At 41.0% G+C, this 20,332-nt stretch overlaps 1 protein-coding gene across 1 annotated transcript in view; it reads left to right on the top strand.

The window, feature by feature from the left end:
- The window catches only part of ANKFN1 (ankyrin repeat and fibronectin type III domain containing 1), a 108,174-nt gene extending 88,170 nt beyond the window's left edge, over positions 1-20,004 (top strand). The window contains exons 15-19 of the mRNA XM_064728574.1: positions 794-944; positions 2,705-2,873; positions 6,250-6,416; positions 9,574-9,793; positions 11,941-20,004. Of these exons, the coding sequence (XP_064584644.1) occupies positions 794-944; positions 2,705-2,873; positions 6,250-6,416; positions 9,574-9,793; positions 11,941-12,734 (1,501 nt within the window). The 3' untranslated portion in view covers positions 12,735-20,004. The remainder of the gene's footprint in view (positions 1-793; positions 945-2,704; positions 2,874-6,249; positions 6,417-9,573; positions 9,794-11,940) is intronic.
- The last annotated feature ends 328 nt before the right edge of the window (positions 20,005-20,332 follow it).

Genomic DNA, 20,332 nt, shown 5'->3' on the forward strand with positions numbered 1-20,332 from the left:
GTGGAAAACACATTTTATTGATCTTTTTCTGGAGCTTTTTATTCTTGTAGCATTTCAGCAACCAGCTGAGAATTTTGCACAAGGAAAAAGGACCTGGATATTTATATAGACAATGAGGATATCCAGAATGTAGTAGTGAATAGTAACAACAATGTTGGAAGGAATAGAAAGGCAAAGGCTTCAGAGTTTATAGCAATCCCTGACTTGAAGTTTCAGATCAGATCTTTATTTAGGAACAGATTATACCACAACTATTACTTGTCTTGTAGTGGGGTTTCCTGTACATTTTTTTTTTTTTAATGTTTGATGCTGGCTGCTATTCAAGACTGAATACTAGGCAGGGTGAATTAGGGACTGGATCCAGAACTATGACTCCCACGTTTATCAGATCTCAGAGACACATGGAGGAAAGCAGGAAGTTCTTTGGCTGCAGTCAGTAGAAGATAGTCCTTCACAGAGATCAAACCTCCTGCTAATTGCAGCCATTTCAAATGCATGGTTTTTAAAATATTGTGGTAGATAGGGAATGCAGAATGTGAAAGAGAAAACCTGGAGTGAGAAGCCTTACTGAAATATTTCAAAGGCAGTTGGACTTCCAGAGGAATGTTCAGCCTGATGTACATGTGCTAGAAAAATAAAACTTTTCAAAGTTCAATCAAGATAGCACAAGTTTAGAATGTTTTGGTATATGAGGATTAAACTATCAACAGATCCCAAATGCACATACACTGAATTCCTGCTTGTGCATTGAACTGTTGTTATATTTCTAATTTTAACTTGACTCAACATACAGAGATGAGTGGGAATGGATCCAAACACTTTCTGGCTCAGAATCTGTGGAAAGTATGGATCATACTTCAGACTGCCCTACTCAATTGTTCTTGTATGAGCTCCAGACAGCAGTGAAAGCTCTCCTCAAACAGATCAATCTACCTCTGCATCAGGTATTTGCCTTTGTGGGATTTATCACCTTTTTAAAACCCCATTCTTAAGAACACAACGAAAAGCTACAAAACTGTGCCACTGAAAAGTAGAGATTCAATGTCAGGGTTGCAGGAAAAGCAAAGCAGAGAAGTTTTGTACTCCATTGTTCTGAGGGGGAACATCTTCAGTAAAACAGTTCTTGTCCTGTGAACACTCAAGGATTGAGAGGCAAATTTCAACTCCCTGCTATTTTTTTTTCATCTTTTAGCTTATTTGTGCAACTTCAGGCAGGTCCGAATAGGCACTTTTGCATGAAAGTTGTAGCTTTGAGAACAGTTACAAAGCTGACAAAGAGTCATTTTTGCAGGCAAGCCCAGCAAGTGACAGTTTTCTGGGAGGCTCTGAGTGAGGCTGTAGGAAAGGCCCAGCAAAGACACAGCATTTTGCTGGTTTTTGCACACAGATGAATGTGCCCCTTCTAAAACACAAAGTCCCAGACCTCCAGATTTCTGTGAGTGAGGAGAGGCGTCTGGCTTTACATTTAGGTACAAGAAATGCTTATGTGAATAAATAAATTCAGGGAGAATAATCTATGATGTGAAAGATCCATGAAAAAATAAGCTAAGAAGTTTGTTTCTTGTTTACATGAATTCCATTTTATTTTGGTCTGCAAAGGTAAAGAGGTCTTAAAGTAGAAGTAAATCATCTTTATATCACTTCAAGGTCTGTTTGTCCAGCTAGAAAGATGTGGTCTTAAAATAAATTAACCTGGTTCTACATTTCTTGATTTTGAAAGGTTTAGGCTTTGCTTTTAAAAAGGAATCCATCAGTGTTTCACTTTCTAGCTAGGGAAGAGCCAAGTAAGACTCAAGTAAATCCAAAATTAAGACAGATGGTGTGCTGTCTTGTGGTCAGTCACTCTAATTCAATAGGGCTCTGTACAGGTCTCTATATTACTGCATTTGCTTGGAGGTTATACCTTTTGTGCAACTTTTTTTTCTTCTTTTACAGTTAGGGACTAAAATATTGAAATCACTGTGCAATATGTTCCTCAGCCAAGCATCTGAGCTCATGTATTGTGCCTGAGAGATGGATATCAACATGACCTTGCAATCCAACACAGATGCAAATGGTCTGATGGCTCAGCACCAAACTTTTATGTTAATGAATTGCATTTTTAATTCCACGGATTTATTTATGTATTTTTATTATTTTTGTGGTAACTAGGAGCAGGGACAGTGGCACTGGGGCACAGCCAGGGCAGAAGGCAGTGCTGCACACAGCAGCTCTGAGCAGCCTCAGGCCACTTCTGCCTGGGCCATTTTCTCTTGCTGCAGCACTTGTTAAACCTTTTCAGTGCTGTGTTGAGGGAGAGCTGCATATTTCTCTTAACCAACCTTAAATTGAATCTTAAAGGTTTTTAATTGAATCCATTTTCATGTTTTCACATAATTATGCAATCATAATCTTGAAAAGCACATGGCATGTGATCATTTTCTGCCTAATAAGAAACATAAATGTTGTTTTCAGGGGGGTTGTGCCTGTGTGTGTTGTTTTAATGTGGAACATTGCAGCTTTAAATCTTTATTTTATGTAGTGACATGAACCCACATTTAGCCACCACCCCCCCCCCCGCCCCAAATATTTACATTTTATAAAAATTCCGAGCTTGATGTTGTGCAAATTTTCTTTAATGTTTTATATCATTTGGGGTGTTGTTTATATAAGTGCCATGTTGTAATTCTCTCCTATTCCTTCCCCCGCGCGTGTCCCCGTACAGGCTAAGCACTTCCGTCTGTACACACAGGAGGTGTTGGAACTGGGTCACAATGTCTCCTTTCTTCTCCTGCTCCCCGCCTCAGACGACGTCTGCACTGCCCCAGGACAGAATAATCCTTACACCCCACACTCAGGATTTCTTAACCTCCCTCTTCAGATGTTTGAACTTGGTATAGTAGCTTGCTTCACCTAGAAATATTAACCCAGTCTCCTTATAATAAAATCACAAAGTTGTATCTGTTTTCCCCCTTGTCCCAGTGGAGAGTCAATAAATCACATGATGGCTTTGGCAACAACACTCCCTAGAACGGTGTACAAGTTACAGAGGGAGCAGGGCAGTTAAAGCATGCACTGTAGCCATCGTTATTGAAATGCAGAGCAGACAGCAAGGCCCACAGTCATCCACTATGGGTCTATAAGCTGCTTTGCAAGATGATGTTCTTTAAAAATCAGAACCAAGAGATATTGAACATGACACAGCAAGGCTGGAGTGTGACAGGAGATGCAAAAAGCATCTCTCTGAGTTGTCACAAGGATAATTGCTGGTTCTGTAATGGGGATTTATGCAGATCCTGATTACAGATGGTCCTACTCAAGGTCTGACTCCTTCACAGCTTTGTGAAAGGTCTGAATAGATTTTCCCACATGAGGGGCATCTTTTTCCCTTTGATACCTGGAAAAATGCAGGAGACTGTACTATTGCTGTGGTGCAGCAAAAGCCTGTTGTGAAAAATGCCCAAGCACTGGATTTGAATCTCTTTCTTTGGAGAGCACATCTTCTGCTGTAGCAGATTCAGCTCTCTTCTTCCACTGCATTGCTGACTGGGCAAGAATTCCCCAAAACAGAGTTTTCCAGCTGTTTCACAGAAGACATAAGATGCTTTAGCTTCAAGGTCCTCTATTTCTCATTTCTTCTTCTTTGGTCTACAGAGAAAAGAAAAAGTTCCACATAAAAGCAGCTCATAAAGACTTAACAGTTCTTTTTAGAAAGAATATTAAAATGTGGGGGCTGCTGAGCCTTACATATCAGTCTGCTCTGTTTCCTTCTGGCCTGTAAAACTGGGATCTTTCTTTCCTCTGCCTTGAAGAAGAGCGAAAGATATGAGCCAAAACTGATGGAGTCAGTGCACCAGGAGCCACTGCAGGGAAGGCTTCAGTGGCAGCTGTGTCCCAGTGATGTCCCTCTCAGATGTTTATGTGACACCATTACCTTCCTATCAGAGCCCAGTGCTGCTCAAATCATTTATGCAGGAGGTTAGATATTCATGGAGTGTCTTGCCTTGCCTGTGTTTCTGCAGTCACTACTCATCCATGACCTACCATCACCCAGCAACACAAATTTCATTTGGATCAGGGATTTGCAACAGCACTGGATTTATGGCACATGAGCCACAGCCCACTGTGGTGCTGTGACAGCTCTGGGGGTTTCTGCTGCCTGTGGGAGGACAGATGCCAGCTGAGCTGCCACACAATTATGAGTGGAACAGCCACACAATACATGGTGTACTCTGCCAAGGAAAAGTTACCCCTTCAAAGGACAGCTAATGTAAGAGTTAGCTCAGTGCTTTGGGTCACATGGCCGTGGCTGCAGTGCCCTAGAGCCAGACTTTTATCTTCTGATGTGCCACCCTGAAGCCTGTTGGCCTCTGAGTATGGAGCACATCATTTCTCCTGGTGAGAGGGGCCTGCTGCCCTGCTATGCAAATTAATGCACAGAGCATATTAATCTCTGATGCACTTAATCTCCTCACTAGAGGTTGTGCAGGCTATTGGATTCTCCTTAGGTGGAACACAGGCCAGGGGCAGGAGTGCCTCTCATTTCAGGGACACAGCCTGCATGGGATGGTGTGGTGCCACCAAACATGCAACAGAGCCACCTCCCAAAAGGCATTCCTGGTGCAACCCTCTCTGTTCTGCAATGTTGCTGCAGTGGGAAAACAGTTCATAGTAGAGAAAACAGTATGGAAAGCTGAATTTTACTTTTGAGTATTTTTTTAAGTAAGCAATCCTGAGGCCAAAGGCAGATGACATTTCAATATGACTTATTATATATGTATCCCTGATGTTCTATAAAGTGACTGTGATTCACATCTCAAATATTAGAAGCTTCCATTCCCCATTAGCTGGTGGCTACCAACTATATAATTGCATAACCACAAAAGACTACGTTGAAGTAACATTTGTTAAAGTAACATTAAAGGGTCTGACTTAAAACCACAAAGGCTCGAAACTTCAGCACTGGAGCCGAAACCGCAGCTGTAATTCACTCAAGAGTCCACCACATATGGCATATGTACTGGAAGACCACACACTATTCACACTGGATCCCTGCAATATCTAGGCATTGCTGAAACCAGAAGGTAGAATTCATTCTTTCACTCTTTTTTTGTGAGATGTCTGTGTTAAGATTAGGCCTTTATTGTTAATGCTAAAAATGTTTCTGTGATTGGATCTCTCAGCTGAACAAACTCTTCTCAATTATTCTAATCATGTTTGTAAGGGATAAGTAGACATGGGACACTGTTTTCATTTCTTTTTTAAAATATTTTTTAAGAGAAGAATATATGCATTTTACACCTGAAACACCCTGAAAAATGCCCTGTCCCAGTCCAGGGGAGCAGCAGCAGTAAATCCCACTGGCACTCGCTGCTCTAACAGGATCATGCTGTATGTTTGCATTTACTGCAGCACCAATGAATGGGGAAGTATTTCTGAAAACTTGCTCTCCCTCAGCAAGTCTGCACTGCCATTTGGAGAGGTAACTGCTCAGTTTTGCCTGAGCAGTGGCAGGTCCTGGAATAATGTATCTTTAACACGCTGGATAAATTGACATTTGCAAAGCTCCATGGCACTGTAGCTATGCGGTCTCTGTTACCTCTGGTAAAGAGGATAGTTCTGTGCTGCTCCAAAGTCAAATTACACAAAGCAAGAGGTCATGTCTCAACTTTCTGTGTTACCCTTCTGCAGGAGAGTTCAGAGGGTGATGTGTGGTAACACCTAAAAGAGTTTTAATTATTTCTCCAAAATTGTGATAACAGTGCAATGCCTTCCTGCTGAGTCATTTACATTAAAGTTTCTGATTTAAGAAGTCAGCACAGCCCAGGAGAAAGTTATCAGCCTTCAAATTTTTTTAATTGTTTCATTCTGAAACACTCAATTTAAGAAAAAAATTAAATATGAGTTTCATTTTCCAGCCATGTCACTACTTTCTTGATAAAAGAAATGATGAGCTATAAAAACCTCAGAAATAGCCTTTCTGATTAAAGCTATCAAAGGCAAGATAGCCTCTGGAGCTGCATACTAAGGACCTGATTATCCCTTCACTTAGATGTAATTAGAAATGACTCTTTTGAAATCAGTGAAGCTACTGAGTAAATCCAGTGTAAATGAGAGGAGAACTGAAGCCTGTATTATTCATTTCTAGCTTAAAGAAACCCATCCAGAGTTAGTTACTATATTTAATAAAATTTGTGTTCTGAAAGCTAAGGATTTCATATTTCATAACCAGAATGTAACAATTTTCCTTTGCACTTGGTCTTTTCACAGCTCATTTTTGCTGTTACAAGGAAAAATTTATAAGCCTGTATTGCCGCCTTTCTGCTGTCATAGAGCTGGACTCTCTGAAAACCCAGCAGTCCCTGAGGGAAGCAATTTCAGACAGTGAAGTCGCTGCAGCCAAACAAAGACACCAGCAAGTTATAGACTACATACAGGTAATAGTCTGTTTCTGACTATTCCAAGGAGATTTTAAGGTGGCTTTCTTAAAAATTGCATGGGGCTGTAATTTGAAATCTAAATGGAGAATTATTCACAGACATCATAAAAAGAGCAGTTGTATCAAAAGTGCAATTCTGTTTTTATGAAATTCAAACCCAGAACATGCTTTCCTTAGTTGTTGCTTTTATAGAAGGATTTTTATGGGTAAAATCAAATGACAGTTATACTAGACTGTTATAAAGAAATGTGTCAGTCTGCTTGTAAAACTCCCTCCCATCTAACGTGAGGTAAGCTAGCACCATGTCTGGGCATTCATTTGTGTAAGAGTTTTTCTTTGTCTGTATGAACTGGGGACATTTTTCACCACAATAATTTGGCAATTAAAAAAATTAAAATGAAAATTCAGACTAGGTTGTGGAGACAATCTCCACCAACAATATCACACTCAGGAACACAGCTCTGCATTTCAGATGTCAAGCTAGTCCCAAAAGCAGTTGTGAGCCTGGCCAGCACCATGCAGTGGCCCTGCTTCAGTCCTCCAGTGCAGGAGGATCCCCACTGTTACCACACTTGTCCAATTTGCTTATTCTCTGTCCTTCATCCTGATTTTCCTCTACTGCTCCCAAATCAAGACTTTACCTACTCAACTCAGGGCTCTTTGAACTACACTCCATTGCACAGCACAGTAAATCTTGTCCTTTTGCAAATGATTTTGATAATTGGTTATTTATAGATAAAGCTCGTTACTTTTGCAGAGTATATCTATGGGCATGGTTGATCTGAGAGATGCAAATAACTTTACAGCTCTATATTCTTAATATTCAAGTTATCTTCTGTTGGAATAGGGGCCAAGACACTATCCCACTGACAAGATGTTTAGCCCTCCATAGAACAAAAGGATCATATTTCTATTTCTATTTCTATTTCTCTTTGTTCTGCATGCAGACCCCCTTTGCCTTGTCCACTTGGAGCTTTGGGCAACCTGCAGCAGGGCAGAGAGGGAAGATCCATTGTACTCCCACTCTCAGACACCCCATTCTCACACTCAGAAAATCTAGCTTTCTTGCAGTCTGCAGGAGAATTTGGAAAATTTTTACCCTTCACATAAAACCCAAGCATTTTTATATTAATATGCAGGTACTGTATAGACAGTTCTGTGTTCCTCTTCTCCAAAGTGTCTGAGTCACATATCTATGCTGGGAAAATATGGGAGAACATTTTAAACTTCAGTGTTTTGTGCTGAATTATTGTGACAGTGTATTAGGCTTGTCAGGTTTCCTCTCAAATGAAAACCAGCTGCATTCCACCTATTGGCAAAAATATCTCTGCCTACCACATACCACAATCTTCAGTGGTGACCACGAAACCACAAGAGCATTTGTGTGATCCCAGATCTAAGACAGTGTTGAAGTCACTACACAAACCAAACATTGTAAAGAGCAAGGGAGTCTATATAAATGCAGTTATGAAAAGGAGTCAGAGGGCAACTGAAAAGTAAAAATTATTGAAAAAAACCCCAGCCAGAATGTAAGGTACTTGGGAGTCTTTACCAGAATGTTACAGAGAAAGGAAAGAAATCTACAGACACTGAAACTAAAACTGAAGTTAAGCTGTAATTCATATCATGTAATGCTTCAAATGTTCCTAAATTTTAAAAGAACCACCGTTCATTACAATGTCCTGGGAGAAACCCAACAGGATTTGCATTTTAATAAACTGCATGCAGGATGGTTCTTGTTGGGGGTTGAGGGAGGATCACAGAAAGGATGTATAAAATCTCTAAAATCAAATAGGTGAGATGTTTGCTAACTGGAATTCTCTTCATGGAGCTACACTGAAGTCTTGAAATTATGCAGGATTATGAATTAATCTCTGAACCATTTGCTATTCTTATTGATGTATATTCTTAGCTCATATTAACTCAGTGGCAAGGCTTGCACTGACATCATTGGAGTCGGGATTTCACCTTTACATAAAAATGGCCATACTAGGTCAAAACCAAGATCCAGCTGCCCAGCTATCCTGCCTCCAACACAGCTCATCAGGAACTACCCCAGCAAATCTGGCATCTACAGCATCCCTGGGGAGAAACTTTCACACTTTGAATATGCATTTTGTGAAGCATCTCCAGCTAAGAGAAGTTGCCTTCAAATATCAGTCAGCAGGCTCTCTGATCCCTCTGGCTCTCTGATCCCTCTGGCACTCCCCAGCAGACAATTGTCACTGCACAGAGCACCCCTCACTTTTGCCTCTCCATTACTGACTGAACTCTCACTGCATTCTTGCAGAATGTAGCTTGTGTAACTGCAAAGCAGCTTCCCTCAAACATTGCAGTATTAATAGCAAGGCTCACTTGACATTCACTGTAGGAAAAGTGCAAGGGAAATTCTAGAAAGGACATTGCAGCAGGAGGGCATTTACTCACAGCTACTCTCATTTGATGGTTGCAACATTTGCTCAGCCATCAAGGATCTTGAATGGCTTGAAGATGATGTTGAAAGATGTTGAAAGTGTTCCATTATCAAAACACTCTTCAGACCCACACTAAACAGCATCTTTCCTCTCTGCAGAGATACTTAACCTACATCCTGCTATTGAATTAGGCACTTGTCTCTTATTGCCATCAAAAGGCATGTCTTACAACTGCTTCTGGGTAGATTTATACTTTTAAAATGTATGGAGACTAAAATGGTAAGGGAAAACTGCAGTTTGGCTCATAGCTGTGCTTCTGTTCTCCATTTATGTATCTGCACATGTGTATGTTCTTTGATAAACACTAGGTCTGACCTGAGCAATTGCTTTGACCTGGGTTTGCAAAGATGCTCCAGATCTCTCACTTTTTCTCCAGTGCAGAATCAAACCAACTTCCAGGTGTGCTATAAACTGATCATATTTTTACTCCATCAAAATACAATTTTCATTTTCTCTCCATGTCAGATTTTAGGTCTGGATTCACCCCTCCTAACTACACATTCTTAACTGAGGTACCTCTTAACCAAAATCAGTTCAGACCTCCTCAATCTGAATGTTCTTCTGGGGGATCATGCTGCTCTCTCTTAGCAGTGACTACAGACTTGCACTTGAAAAAGTAACACTTAAGTAGAATTAATACTCATACTTAACTGTATTTTGTCACTATTGTTTTCCTCACAGCAAATTGATGAGATCTGGAGGGACATGAGATGGATCACAGAAGCACTGCAGTATGCAAGATACAAGCAGCCAGCAGCAGGCCTGCCCATAAAGAAGCTTGTGGATCTTTCAGAAGAACACTCTCAAAAGAAAATGAGCTCCACCTCTTCACATCTAGATTGTCTTCCTTCACCTCCCCCTTCTCCTGAGCCTAGAATCCAGAGGAGAAAAGCTGTGAGTGGTAAGAGAACTTTTCTTTTTTTACCAAGCACTCTTTGAACTCACTTTTAATTATAACAGTTTTTGTATGTCCTTTCATAAAAGGAGTAAAATTTTCCCATACCTGTCAAGGTATTTTAACAATCATTTTACCAATCATTTGCCACTCAGTATACTGAGATCCTTCTGTAATCTTTACAATCATTTTTTACTTTCAGCTACTCAGAATAACTGCTCATCATCAGCCAACTTTGTCACCTCACTGTTCCAGATCATTTAATGCACAGGTTGGAAGGGACAAGTGCTATCACTGGCTTCTCCATGATGTCCAGAATTCCAGTAAAATCCATCCATGGTGGAAGCTGACTGCTTCATTTTTTTGCCTACACCAACAATCTGCTCTTTCATATGGAGGGAGCTTTCTCTCTGTCCCAATTTCAGCTGCAGAGCCCATGCTAAAGAACATTATCACAAGCCCTGCAGAGCTCTGACAATGGCTGTGCATTTATTGTGCACACATTCAGAGTTTTGTTTGACTCATGAGACGAGTTCTTAGCAAAAGCTGCTGACCCATTCTAATCACTCATGTATCTATTATTCTTCCCCACAGTTTTCATTAATTTGCCAGAATCTAACTCAATTTTTCCAGATTTTCCATTTGCCACCTTCTGTATCTCAGGTATTACAGCCATTTTCTTTCCAGGCTTTCAGTTTTCCTCTGTTTTGCCGCAATTATTTCTCATGCCCCTCTTGCTTTGTTTTGATAGAGCAAATTTTAGTGCCAATTGTCCAGTTTAACAGCTGTTTTCACACACCTCTCAGAGTTTTCAGTGTTTTAGAGAAGCATTTTGAATTACACAAATCACACAAATAAGTACCCGCCTCACTGACCATTATTACTTCACTGCATAGCCAGAAAATTAAACTGATGAAAGAAATGGATCACAGGAAATAAGGATGCAGCAAATGAAACAGCAACACCCATTTTGCTAACAGAATAAGGACTTTGGAGGAAAAAATAAACCATCATTCTGCTGAGATGTCTTTAAGCAACAAGTAAGTGAAACAGCAGAAACAAAAGCAACAGATGCTGCATTAAACAACTGCCATGACCATTATAGTAATAATAATTTGGGTTTTTTTTCAAATTGGCAGTTTTATACAGTTAAGGAAAATTAATAAATCTATTCTGATTAGATTTCATGAGGTTAAAAGAAAAGAAGCCTGAAGAGGCTGGTGCTTTGCTTCACTCCATGATACAGTGGTGTTCTTTCTCAGCACCCCTCCCTGAGCTGTTTTTCCCCTGTATCACAGACCATGAATACAGAATAATCCTTGGCTCTGGTACAGTGCAAGCTGCAGTTTTATCTTGTCCTGCACACCCTGGATTCATTAATATTGGGCTCTGTGGCAATTTACACAAGCTCCAAGTGAGCAGTCAGCACTGTATAAAATCGATGTTTAATTCCTGGAATCTAAGATAAACTGTCCATGGCAATGGAGCATCAATCTATTCTATCACACATGCCACTATTTATTATCTTATTGATCCTTCTCAAGCCCAAAGACAGCAGCAATTTCAGTGTCAGTGTGAGATTTGGTCCACAAATTCGCATTTGAATTCTGTGTGTCTGTTTTGGATTTGAACACATAATGCACCTGATGGCCAAAAGGGCAGGTTTTATTTATCAACATCCATGTTGTGCCTTGAGCCTCTTACCACACTTATAGTTGCACACTGCTCACCATTACAGAGATACAAGTCTAGAGTAACTTAACTGACATCTTTAATAAAAACAGAAACTGGATTAGAGATTTTCTCTCTCACAAATCTCCATGTCTATGAAATTTAGTGAAAGCAAGATAAAAGAAAACAGATCCTCTCAGAACTTAATCCCAATTCAAATTCAATTTTTTCCCCATCTTTAACATAATAAATTAATTCTTTCTGGTTTTCCTAATTCTGCCACCACCTGTCTAACACATCTCTGACTCCTCCCTGACAAATCCTCCCTGACTGCCTTTGCTGTCACCTCAGCCTGTGGCAATTTCACAGAGGAAACACACATACATTTCCAGCACTGGAGATTTAAAATTAGGACAAAACCCACATAAATGACATGTCTCTGCTGAGCTTGTCCTGTGAGTGTTAACCAGCTCTCCTTGCAGACTCCCAGCCCTGCTCGGATGAAGAAGGCTGCTCCGAGGTGTTCCTCCCCACCGACAGCGACTACGACTCCAGCGATGCCTTGAGCCCAAGGGAATTGGACCTGATTTACTCCTCGTCCCAGGACATCTCCCAGCAGGCTGGCAGTGGCCTGGGTGGCAGCGCACCCAACGTGCTCCAAGCCCACGACCTGAAGCCCTGCCTGGCGCTGAGGGAAGGCCTGACAGAGTGTGGTGCCCCGGACACCAGTGCTGACTGTTGCACGGAGCAGATGAGCAGTCTGACAATATCAGGGCTTACACCGAAAAGCACGGACAAGTCCTCCAGCTCCAAGCAGCCACTGGGCTTTTTAGGGAAAAAAAAGTTGGGGAAACACCAGCATTACAACTACTTCAGCCGGCAGCACCGCTGGCTGCGCGTGCACAGCGAGACGCAGGCGGGCTCTCTGTCAGAGGGTGTCTACACCCAGCACCTGATGAGATCCCCAGACCTGGCTCAAGAACCTACCTCCAGCGAGCAGGTGACCATCCCCATCGATGGGTCTCGGGGCACCTTTGTACCTCATGCATCCAGCCTTCCAGAGGATGGCAAAGGCAGGTATGAGGAGCCAAGGCCCGATGTCCATAGGATACATGTGGAGCCTTATGAAACATTTCTGGATGGAGAGGGCAGGTCCTGGGCGATGAGCACGGAGGCTGTAGAACACACAGATGTGCACAGTGCTATGCAACAGATCACGGGGCCAGAGGAGCAGTCGAGTTCTGCTGTCCCAGAAGTTTTCAGCAGCACCCTTTAACCCCAGAATCCTGCACTGCTTCCCCTCACTCCACACGAGATATGAGCATTGTGATCACAAGGCCATACTTTCAAAACCACTGGTGAAAATCCAACTCCTGAAATGGCAGCTTGTGCCACTCTAAGGAATCCTAATCTTTTGACTTCATCACCAGATTTCTGGTCTCACAGAGGTATCATCTGTCATGAAGTGAGCATTATTGTCACTGGCCTCTGCAGCTTTGCAGGTAGACTCATAACAGTCACCACATAACAATGTGCAATTGAGTATCAGGTTTTGCAGGTCTCTTCATTTCCATGTTTCTCTGAGCATGCAAAATTTTAAGCATGAGTTGTTCTGCCTGCAAGTTATCAGAAGTTGTAACATCCTCGGTGACCTTATGTTAGGGCTGTGTCCTAAAGGTCTATTAACTTGTCTCCCACCACCTCCTGCAATTTTTTTTACTTTTCAGCTTCTCTTGAATGAATTTAGGTTGGATATAGCTGAAATACTAACGGGTCTAGTAAAACAGATAACCCAGAGTTTCTAGCCACTTAAAGAAATGAAAATTCTTTCAATGTATAGAAAATGTAATCAACACCATCTCTGAATGCTGTCAGAGCCTGACATAATTATCACAATTGTTTTTTCAGGAGCTTAGATTTCAAATTATTTAAGTAGCAAGTTATTTTAAAAGCTCAGGAGATGAACCTTTGAGGTCAAGAACAGGCAGAACGAGGCCAGGTTCTAGACAAATAATATGCAGGGTATTTGTGAGACTGAAGCAAAGTTTTTCTTTTCCCCACCAAACAAGAGCACATTTTGTTGTGTTGGCATCACTGTCACACACCCATTGGAAAGAAACACCCCTATTTTTATTCCTGAATATTCACCATAAACTCCAGGGGTATTTGATCACCATGTCTGAAGCTGGGATATTCTGCAATTCAGATTAGGAAAGTTTGGGATGAAGTTTCAGTGTAAGATTTTTTTTTTCTTTGGGCCCCAAATAAATCCTAATGTGATAAGGAGGTTGGGATCTTACTGTATTGTGTAAAGGCAAATTACAGTGAGTCAGGATTTTGTCCTTTGCAACCACAATAAGCACTACAGAAGATGATCTCAAAAATGAAATCTATATTAATAAGAACCCTAACACTGAAGTTACTAAGAAATGAACTAATGTGTAGAGAAACCCCAGCTGTTGCACAAGCTTTAATTTTCTTAAACAGTTCTTGAAGTTTAATTTTATAGGCCACATTCCTGCTGGTTAAATTCCCTCACTCGGTGTTTGTGTAGCCTTCTACCTTTCAGTTTTCCAGCCTCCAGGTGGATACATTCTAAGGCCCCCAATAAAGAGATTTGAGTTAAATAGTTGAGTTTACAAGTCCTTGAGGTAAAGGTAAGGATTTGGGCCCATGATCTGTGGTCCTTATTAAAATAGCACTTCCATAACCCCAGTGCTATTAAAATCACTGCGAACTCAATCCATAAATTCAAAAATAAATGTTATTCACTATTTTATGCTTGGTCAGTATGTGGAAGCCAAGAAGAGTCTTTGCAGTGATAGGAAGGGCAAAAATTTTCTACAAGGGATTTACATTTGCAACTTCTCTTTTTGGGAGCAGGAAGTTAACTTCTTGGACAAAAAATACTCATTCATTCCCTGATCCACAGTGAGGATGGAAAGACTTCCATTCACTCCCACAAGGTTTGGATGAGACCCACACCAAAAATTCCTGTGGGTGAGAAGATGCAGGGGAGGCAGCAGTGGCAGTGCCCATTTGCAGCTAGAAGGGCACACATTGTATGGAAGTGGGGATGGGGAATGCCTGACTCACCACAGAGCCAAGCAGGACAGCCTGACTGTCACTGAGGCCACTCACAGCCGGGTACTTCAGATTCTGTTTATTAGCAGAAAGCTTTTCACCAGAGAGAGACAAACAATGTAATGCTCCTGTGCAGAACCAAAAGAATTGACACTGTTTTCCAGTATTCAGGACCTTGCCAGGGCTCCCCTAATCTGTTTTGCCTCTAAAGGAATCTGCCATAAAACTATTAAAGAACAAAATAACCATACACTGGAGCCCTATGTTTTTGCAGGAAGTGATGAGATAAAACAAGATGTTCCTAAATGAAACCCATCTCACTTTTCTTTGGCTCATCAGGGACAATGAGGGCAAGAAGTAGCAAAACGTCCAGCAGAGGAGGCACACACTGCTGCTGAGATATGAATGTAACAATCTCTTGTCTGCTCCTGCTGCTGGACCTTTCCAGAAGCAGTCATGTAGTTCATAAAGGACTGGATTCTCTACCTGAAGGAAGGCCTTGACTTCATCATAATCTTCTGTGCTGAGATGAAATTTGACTCTGGGGGTGCAAATACCAGCCAAAATCTATCCTGTCCTAGTTTTAACCTTGCTATGGAAGTAGTTTTTAGGTGATGGCCAATGGGATGTGCTTCCTTGATCTATTACCTCCAGACTGAGGTTCTTCCACAAACTTTATTAGTCAAATTACTAACTGATAGTTCTGCGTTTAAATACTTCTGGCTATAAAGCACTGACTCATCTTCAGGTAAAAATACATGTTCTTTGTTCAAAAGTGCTATCCCTACCAATTTTGGGTGTCCTTGAAAGAACAGTAGTGAACACCCAGAGATAAATAAATAGTAGAAAGCAGTGCCTTTCAAGTACTGCCATAATACAAATCACAATTCTTCTGCATTTCTCTTAGGAACATCACACACACATTTCACAAGCAACTTCAGCAATTGAAAATAATCCTGGAAAATGCACAGCACAGTATTTTTAGTCCCACCCCACAGAGTGGCTCCACCAGTGACTCTTCTGAGTAGAGCTGAATAAAGGCTCACAGTCCAGAATCAAATTAAAATTAGGAATCAAGGCCTTTAATTACTGGGAGCCCTTTCTCCAGGCTGAGCTCGAGTGCCCCTCCAAGAGTTCTTGCAGAGAGCTGGGCAGTGCCAGGGCTCAGAGCCTGCACCACACCAGCTCCAGTGGCCAGCAGACATTCATTCAAAGGTGCCTGTGCTCTCTTTGCATCACTTGAAGCTCTCCTCTCTAAAGGGTACTTGGGCTTTGCAACTTCTGGGTCTCTCTTACTCATCCATCTGGCACCAGAACTTTTGTCCTGCATTTTTCAGGGATTATATTTTCTCCTGGTCTGAACCCAGTCCCTCCTATTTCTAGCCATGACTTGGACTGGCTAGAAAAGAATACAGTGCTTTAATATTAATGACTCCACAGGAAGAAGAAAAAATGTGGACCACATCTCCCTGTTTAGTGGTCTCAAATTTACCTGTTTCTGCTGGTAGGAAGTGAGATAGGTAAACTGCAAGGTTTATATTCAAAATTTCTTGCATCCACAGAAAGGCAGTCAGCAAATGGACAGTTTGTCTAAAGGCACTTGTGGCTAAAGCATTTATTTCCTTAAATACTCTTGTATTTTTTACTTTGTTTTAGAGACTAATTAAAAATTTGGTTTTTTTTTTTTACATACTAAGACAAAGAAATCTTTAAAATAATGCTTTTAAATATAGACATTAAAGGGGGAGAGGGGAGATGGAATATTTTATCCTGATCATTCATGTGTTTTGGAAAGAGACAGTGCATCTTTAAATTCTCAATTGTATAAAGAAATGCATTAAGTTGCTGGTCAACTCTTTTAAGGTGTTTAAATGCATGGCTCGTGACTGTTATGTAAAATTTCAATACAGCCTTACAAACAACAAAGGTATAGTGTATTTGAAAATAGGGTACACAGTTTGGGAACTTACTCTGAATTTCTCTAAGGTGTTGAACTTTGCCATCAGCAAAACCTATTTTCAGTAAACAGGCCCTGAATTTTCAGACAATGGAGATTTCATCATTTGGGTCTCTGATTTTTCCACAACAAAAAAAACCCATAAGTAACTAGAATGCTTTATTTGTAAGTATAACTTATCTTTTGATCACATGAAGTGGAATTCATGAGGCTGAATCATGCCCAGAAGTGAGAAGGGGGCTGTTGGCCCCATATGTTCTTTGCAGAAAGGCAGGGCAGCATTCCCCAAGGGGGACCCTGGCACACTGGAGCTGGCAGCAGGGACTGGCCAGCAGGGCACCCATCCTAGAGCAGCCCCCAGAGCCCTCCTTTGGCTCAGACATTTCTGCAGAGCCAGGAGGTGTCACCTTGATCTGATCAGGCTCTGGAGGTGCCCATCCATCATTGCTGATGCTGGAGAGATCCCACCAGCTCAGAGTCACCTCTGCTCAGTGCTGGTGTGTGTCAGCTCTGAGCCAGGAGCTGGTTCTCAGCCTGGGTTTTGGGGTCAATAGAGCCAGGCTGGAATGCCTTCCTCAGTCTTTTCACAGCACAGCATCCTGGGCAAGATTCAGCCCTTACACCAGTCAGCCCATAACAGGGGAAGTGTTACTAAGCTTGGCTGTCACTAGGCTACAGAAAAACACCCGTAGCTTTTCAAAAAACTAGGAACAAACTTTTTATGTTTATTGTTATTTTCATTTTCTTTCTTGGAAAAGCAATGTGAAACTGGTCAGTTTCTGATCTGACATTGGAGAAGTTTCTGATCTGACACTGGAGAAGTTGGTGTGGCACTAATCCACCTTATTACTGTGAACTGTAGTAATTATTGAGCAGATTTGAAGCTGAATGCACAGAGTTTTGTGTTTACTTTATGTAAAGGTCCATTTGGGCACAGTCGTGTCCTTGGGCCTCACTCCAGGTTCTTTTGCAGCAGTGTAAATCAGTAGTTTCACTAAAGCTGGGTCAGGTACAGACCATGCACAGACCAGCACACCCTGAGGCACAGTTCCATGTCACCTGAGACCTGGACCAGTGGAGTCATCATGAAAACAACATTTATGTTGGTGTGAAAAATGATGTGTGCAAGGAAGACAAAAGGCATTTGATCCCAGAATATTCCCCTGGAGGTGACAGGGATGGCTGGAGCCGGGCTCAGAGAGTGAGCACAGCACACTGTGTGACACCAGCTGTGCTGGGGAAGTCCTCACTGCAGAATTCACTATTGCCCCTTCTAACAGGGACCACATTTCTCTCCCATGTTATGCAAATGAATCCCCTTCTGAATGCAATGGGAGTTCCAGTCATTTTGCTGATAAACACAAAGACTTAATAGGGTTATTGGGGACCTGGGGGAGGGGAAGAGGGGTTGTTTGTTTTTTCCCCTCCGAGAAAAAGTAATTTAAGTGAAATGTGCGAGGCAGTGTTTAATTGCTTCCTGCCTTGTTTGTACATAGCAATTTGGCTGTTTACTGGTTGTCTTTGTTGAGATTTTTATTGTAACTTGTTTCTATATATGCAACCAAGCGTATGTTAACGTTTAAATTTTGGTACAAAATAATGCACAATTTTATGTGCTCTAAAACTTTGTAAATATCTCAATGAACAATGTATGCTGTGCTAACTGTGAGCTTGGGACTTGACACAATATTTTCACGTGTATGTACCTGTGAATGGCTTGAAAAAAATCAAAATATATATTGAGGATGGCCACAAGCCAAGAGTAAATGAGTGCCGTATGACTCATGCTTCTTTATAAATTCCTGAAAGAGGCATGAATAGTACATAAAATAGACAATAAAAATAATTTTCAGGACTACAAATATTTTTTATAACTTCAGATATTAAATACTATTTTAGAAAAAAAAAAGATCGGTCGGTAAAAGAAATCTTAAGTTTATTTGAGTGAATCATTGTGATAAAAATGTTCTTAACATAGATTTTTCTGTTTGATCTAATATCATAGAAACTCAGCTCTTTCAAGATTGAGAAGACTTGAATTGCTCTTGCATTCTTACCACTCCTGTGATCTTCTAAAATTATGCACTTCAAGTCTTCATTAACAAAGAAATGCTGGTGTGTACACTCACATGATCCTAAATACCACATGCACTTGTGCATAATCTTTAAACAGTATTTCTTGAAATCAAACTGTGTTTGACCATCATCAAATACCCCCATATGTGAACTTTACAAACCCTGGAAATCTGAACATAGTTTGTGTTTCTCCCTGAATTCCTTTATTTTTATTGGAAAGTGACTTTTTCTAAGGCCAAGTTTTCAAATCTGGTCTCCAAATCTTTATTTTAATTCAGAAACCTGAATGAAATAGGCATGGCTCCCAGGTTTGTGGGTGAAAATACCCTCCCATAAAAGACAACAGAAACTGAACTTTTTTCACATATTCTTGTACACAAAAAAGCAAAGCAAGACACTTCTAATGCAGTGTGGAGCTGTGTTACTGCATGTAAGCAAGGGAAAAAAGAAAAACTCTGTTCTGAATGCTGAAGTCAAACTGGAAGAGCTCTGCTCTGGGTCACAGCTTACCTGCTTTCACAGAGGGACAGGTTGCTAAATGTGTTTTACAGTCAGATGATGCCATAACTGGAGTAGGTGTCATGGCCAAGGTCACACAGCTCGTGGCAGAGCTGGGACACAATTTCCTGGTCAGCATCCTCCCAGCATCAGCCTCCTGTGCACATGTGACAATGTCCATGGTGACCATGGGCTGTATTTCAGCTGTGACATCCCAACTCAATGCAAGCTTCAAAAATAACAGCATGCCACTGGATTAATATTGGATATTTTCACCCATAGAAAATATTTTAACCAAAACACAGCCAAAGTGGAGCTAAGTGGCAGAGCAAAATAATTCTCAAAATGTAAGGTAAAACATGTCTGTTATTTCCACCACCTTGATTTTTTTATTCCAAAACATTAAGATTGGTACCATGTTTACTAAGTTAGTAAAAGGCAAAAAAAACCCCACACAAATGCAAGTAATTATTCATGTACAGCGACCTAAGAAATTAACTGGGGATTAGAGTGCAGGACAAAGCAGGATTTTTGTGTGCATGTGCTTCAGTTCCTCTCTCTGGTGCATTCTGCATTTACCATGCATTTTTGGAGCCTGGTTGTTTGTATGTTTTGCTTGCCCTGAGCTGAGATTCTCCTTTCTCCCAGAAGATCAGTGAGTGAGCAGTGCTGCTCCCCCAGACGTTTCCAACCCGTCTGCCATGAAGGACAGTGCTGTTCTGTACCTGCCTCTGTGTTCTCTGCTGTTTTACTGAAAAGCTTTTAAACCAACTGGGAAGAAGTTACAAACTCTTCTGGGCATGTTTGTGACTCGCTCTTCTGACAGCAAAAGATCCCCATTTCACTGTTCACTCCAGTGTATTGACCTATATAAACTTTCATCTCTCTGAACAAACTATTAACTTATTTTTTCATTCTGTCTTTAAATAAAAGCTTTGGGTTTTATTTGGGGTTTTTGTTTGTTTTGAAAACACACAAAAAATCTTCATTTATAAGCTTCACTGTTCTCTTCCCCGGGCTGCTCTTCTCCTCCTCACACTGCTTTTTTCAATCTCTCTCTTCAAATATATCCTTTAGCAAAAGGCAAAAAAAATGTTTCTATTTTCTTAAAGTTTTTTACTAATAAATATTAATTAATTGGTGCTAATTAATCAGTAGGACTTTTTTTTCTTACCTGTGAGAGCAACATCTTTTTATTCTGACTGTCCAATTCATCTTTATTATACCAAAAAGAGTCAGGTAGAATTATCCACTCTCTG

The sequence above is a fragment of the Zonotrichia leucophrys genome, chromosome 18 (assembly GCF_028769735.1).
Source record: "Zonotrichia leucophrys gambelii isolate GWCS_2022_RI chromosome 18, RI_Zleu_2.0, whole genome shotgun sequence".
NCBI lineage: Eukaryota > Metazoa > Chordata > Aves > Passeriformes > Passerellidae > Zonotrichia > Zonotrichia leucophrys.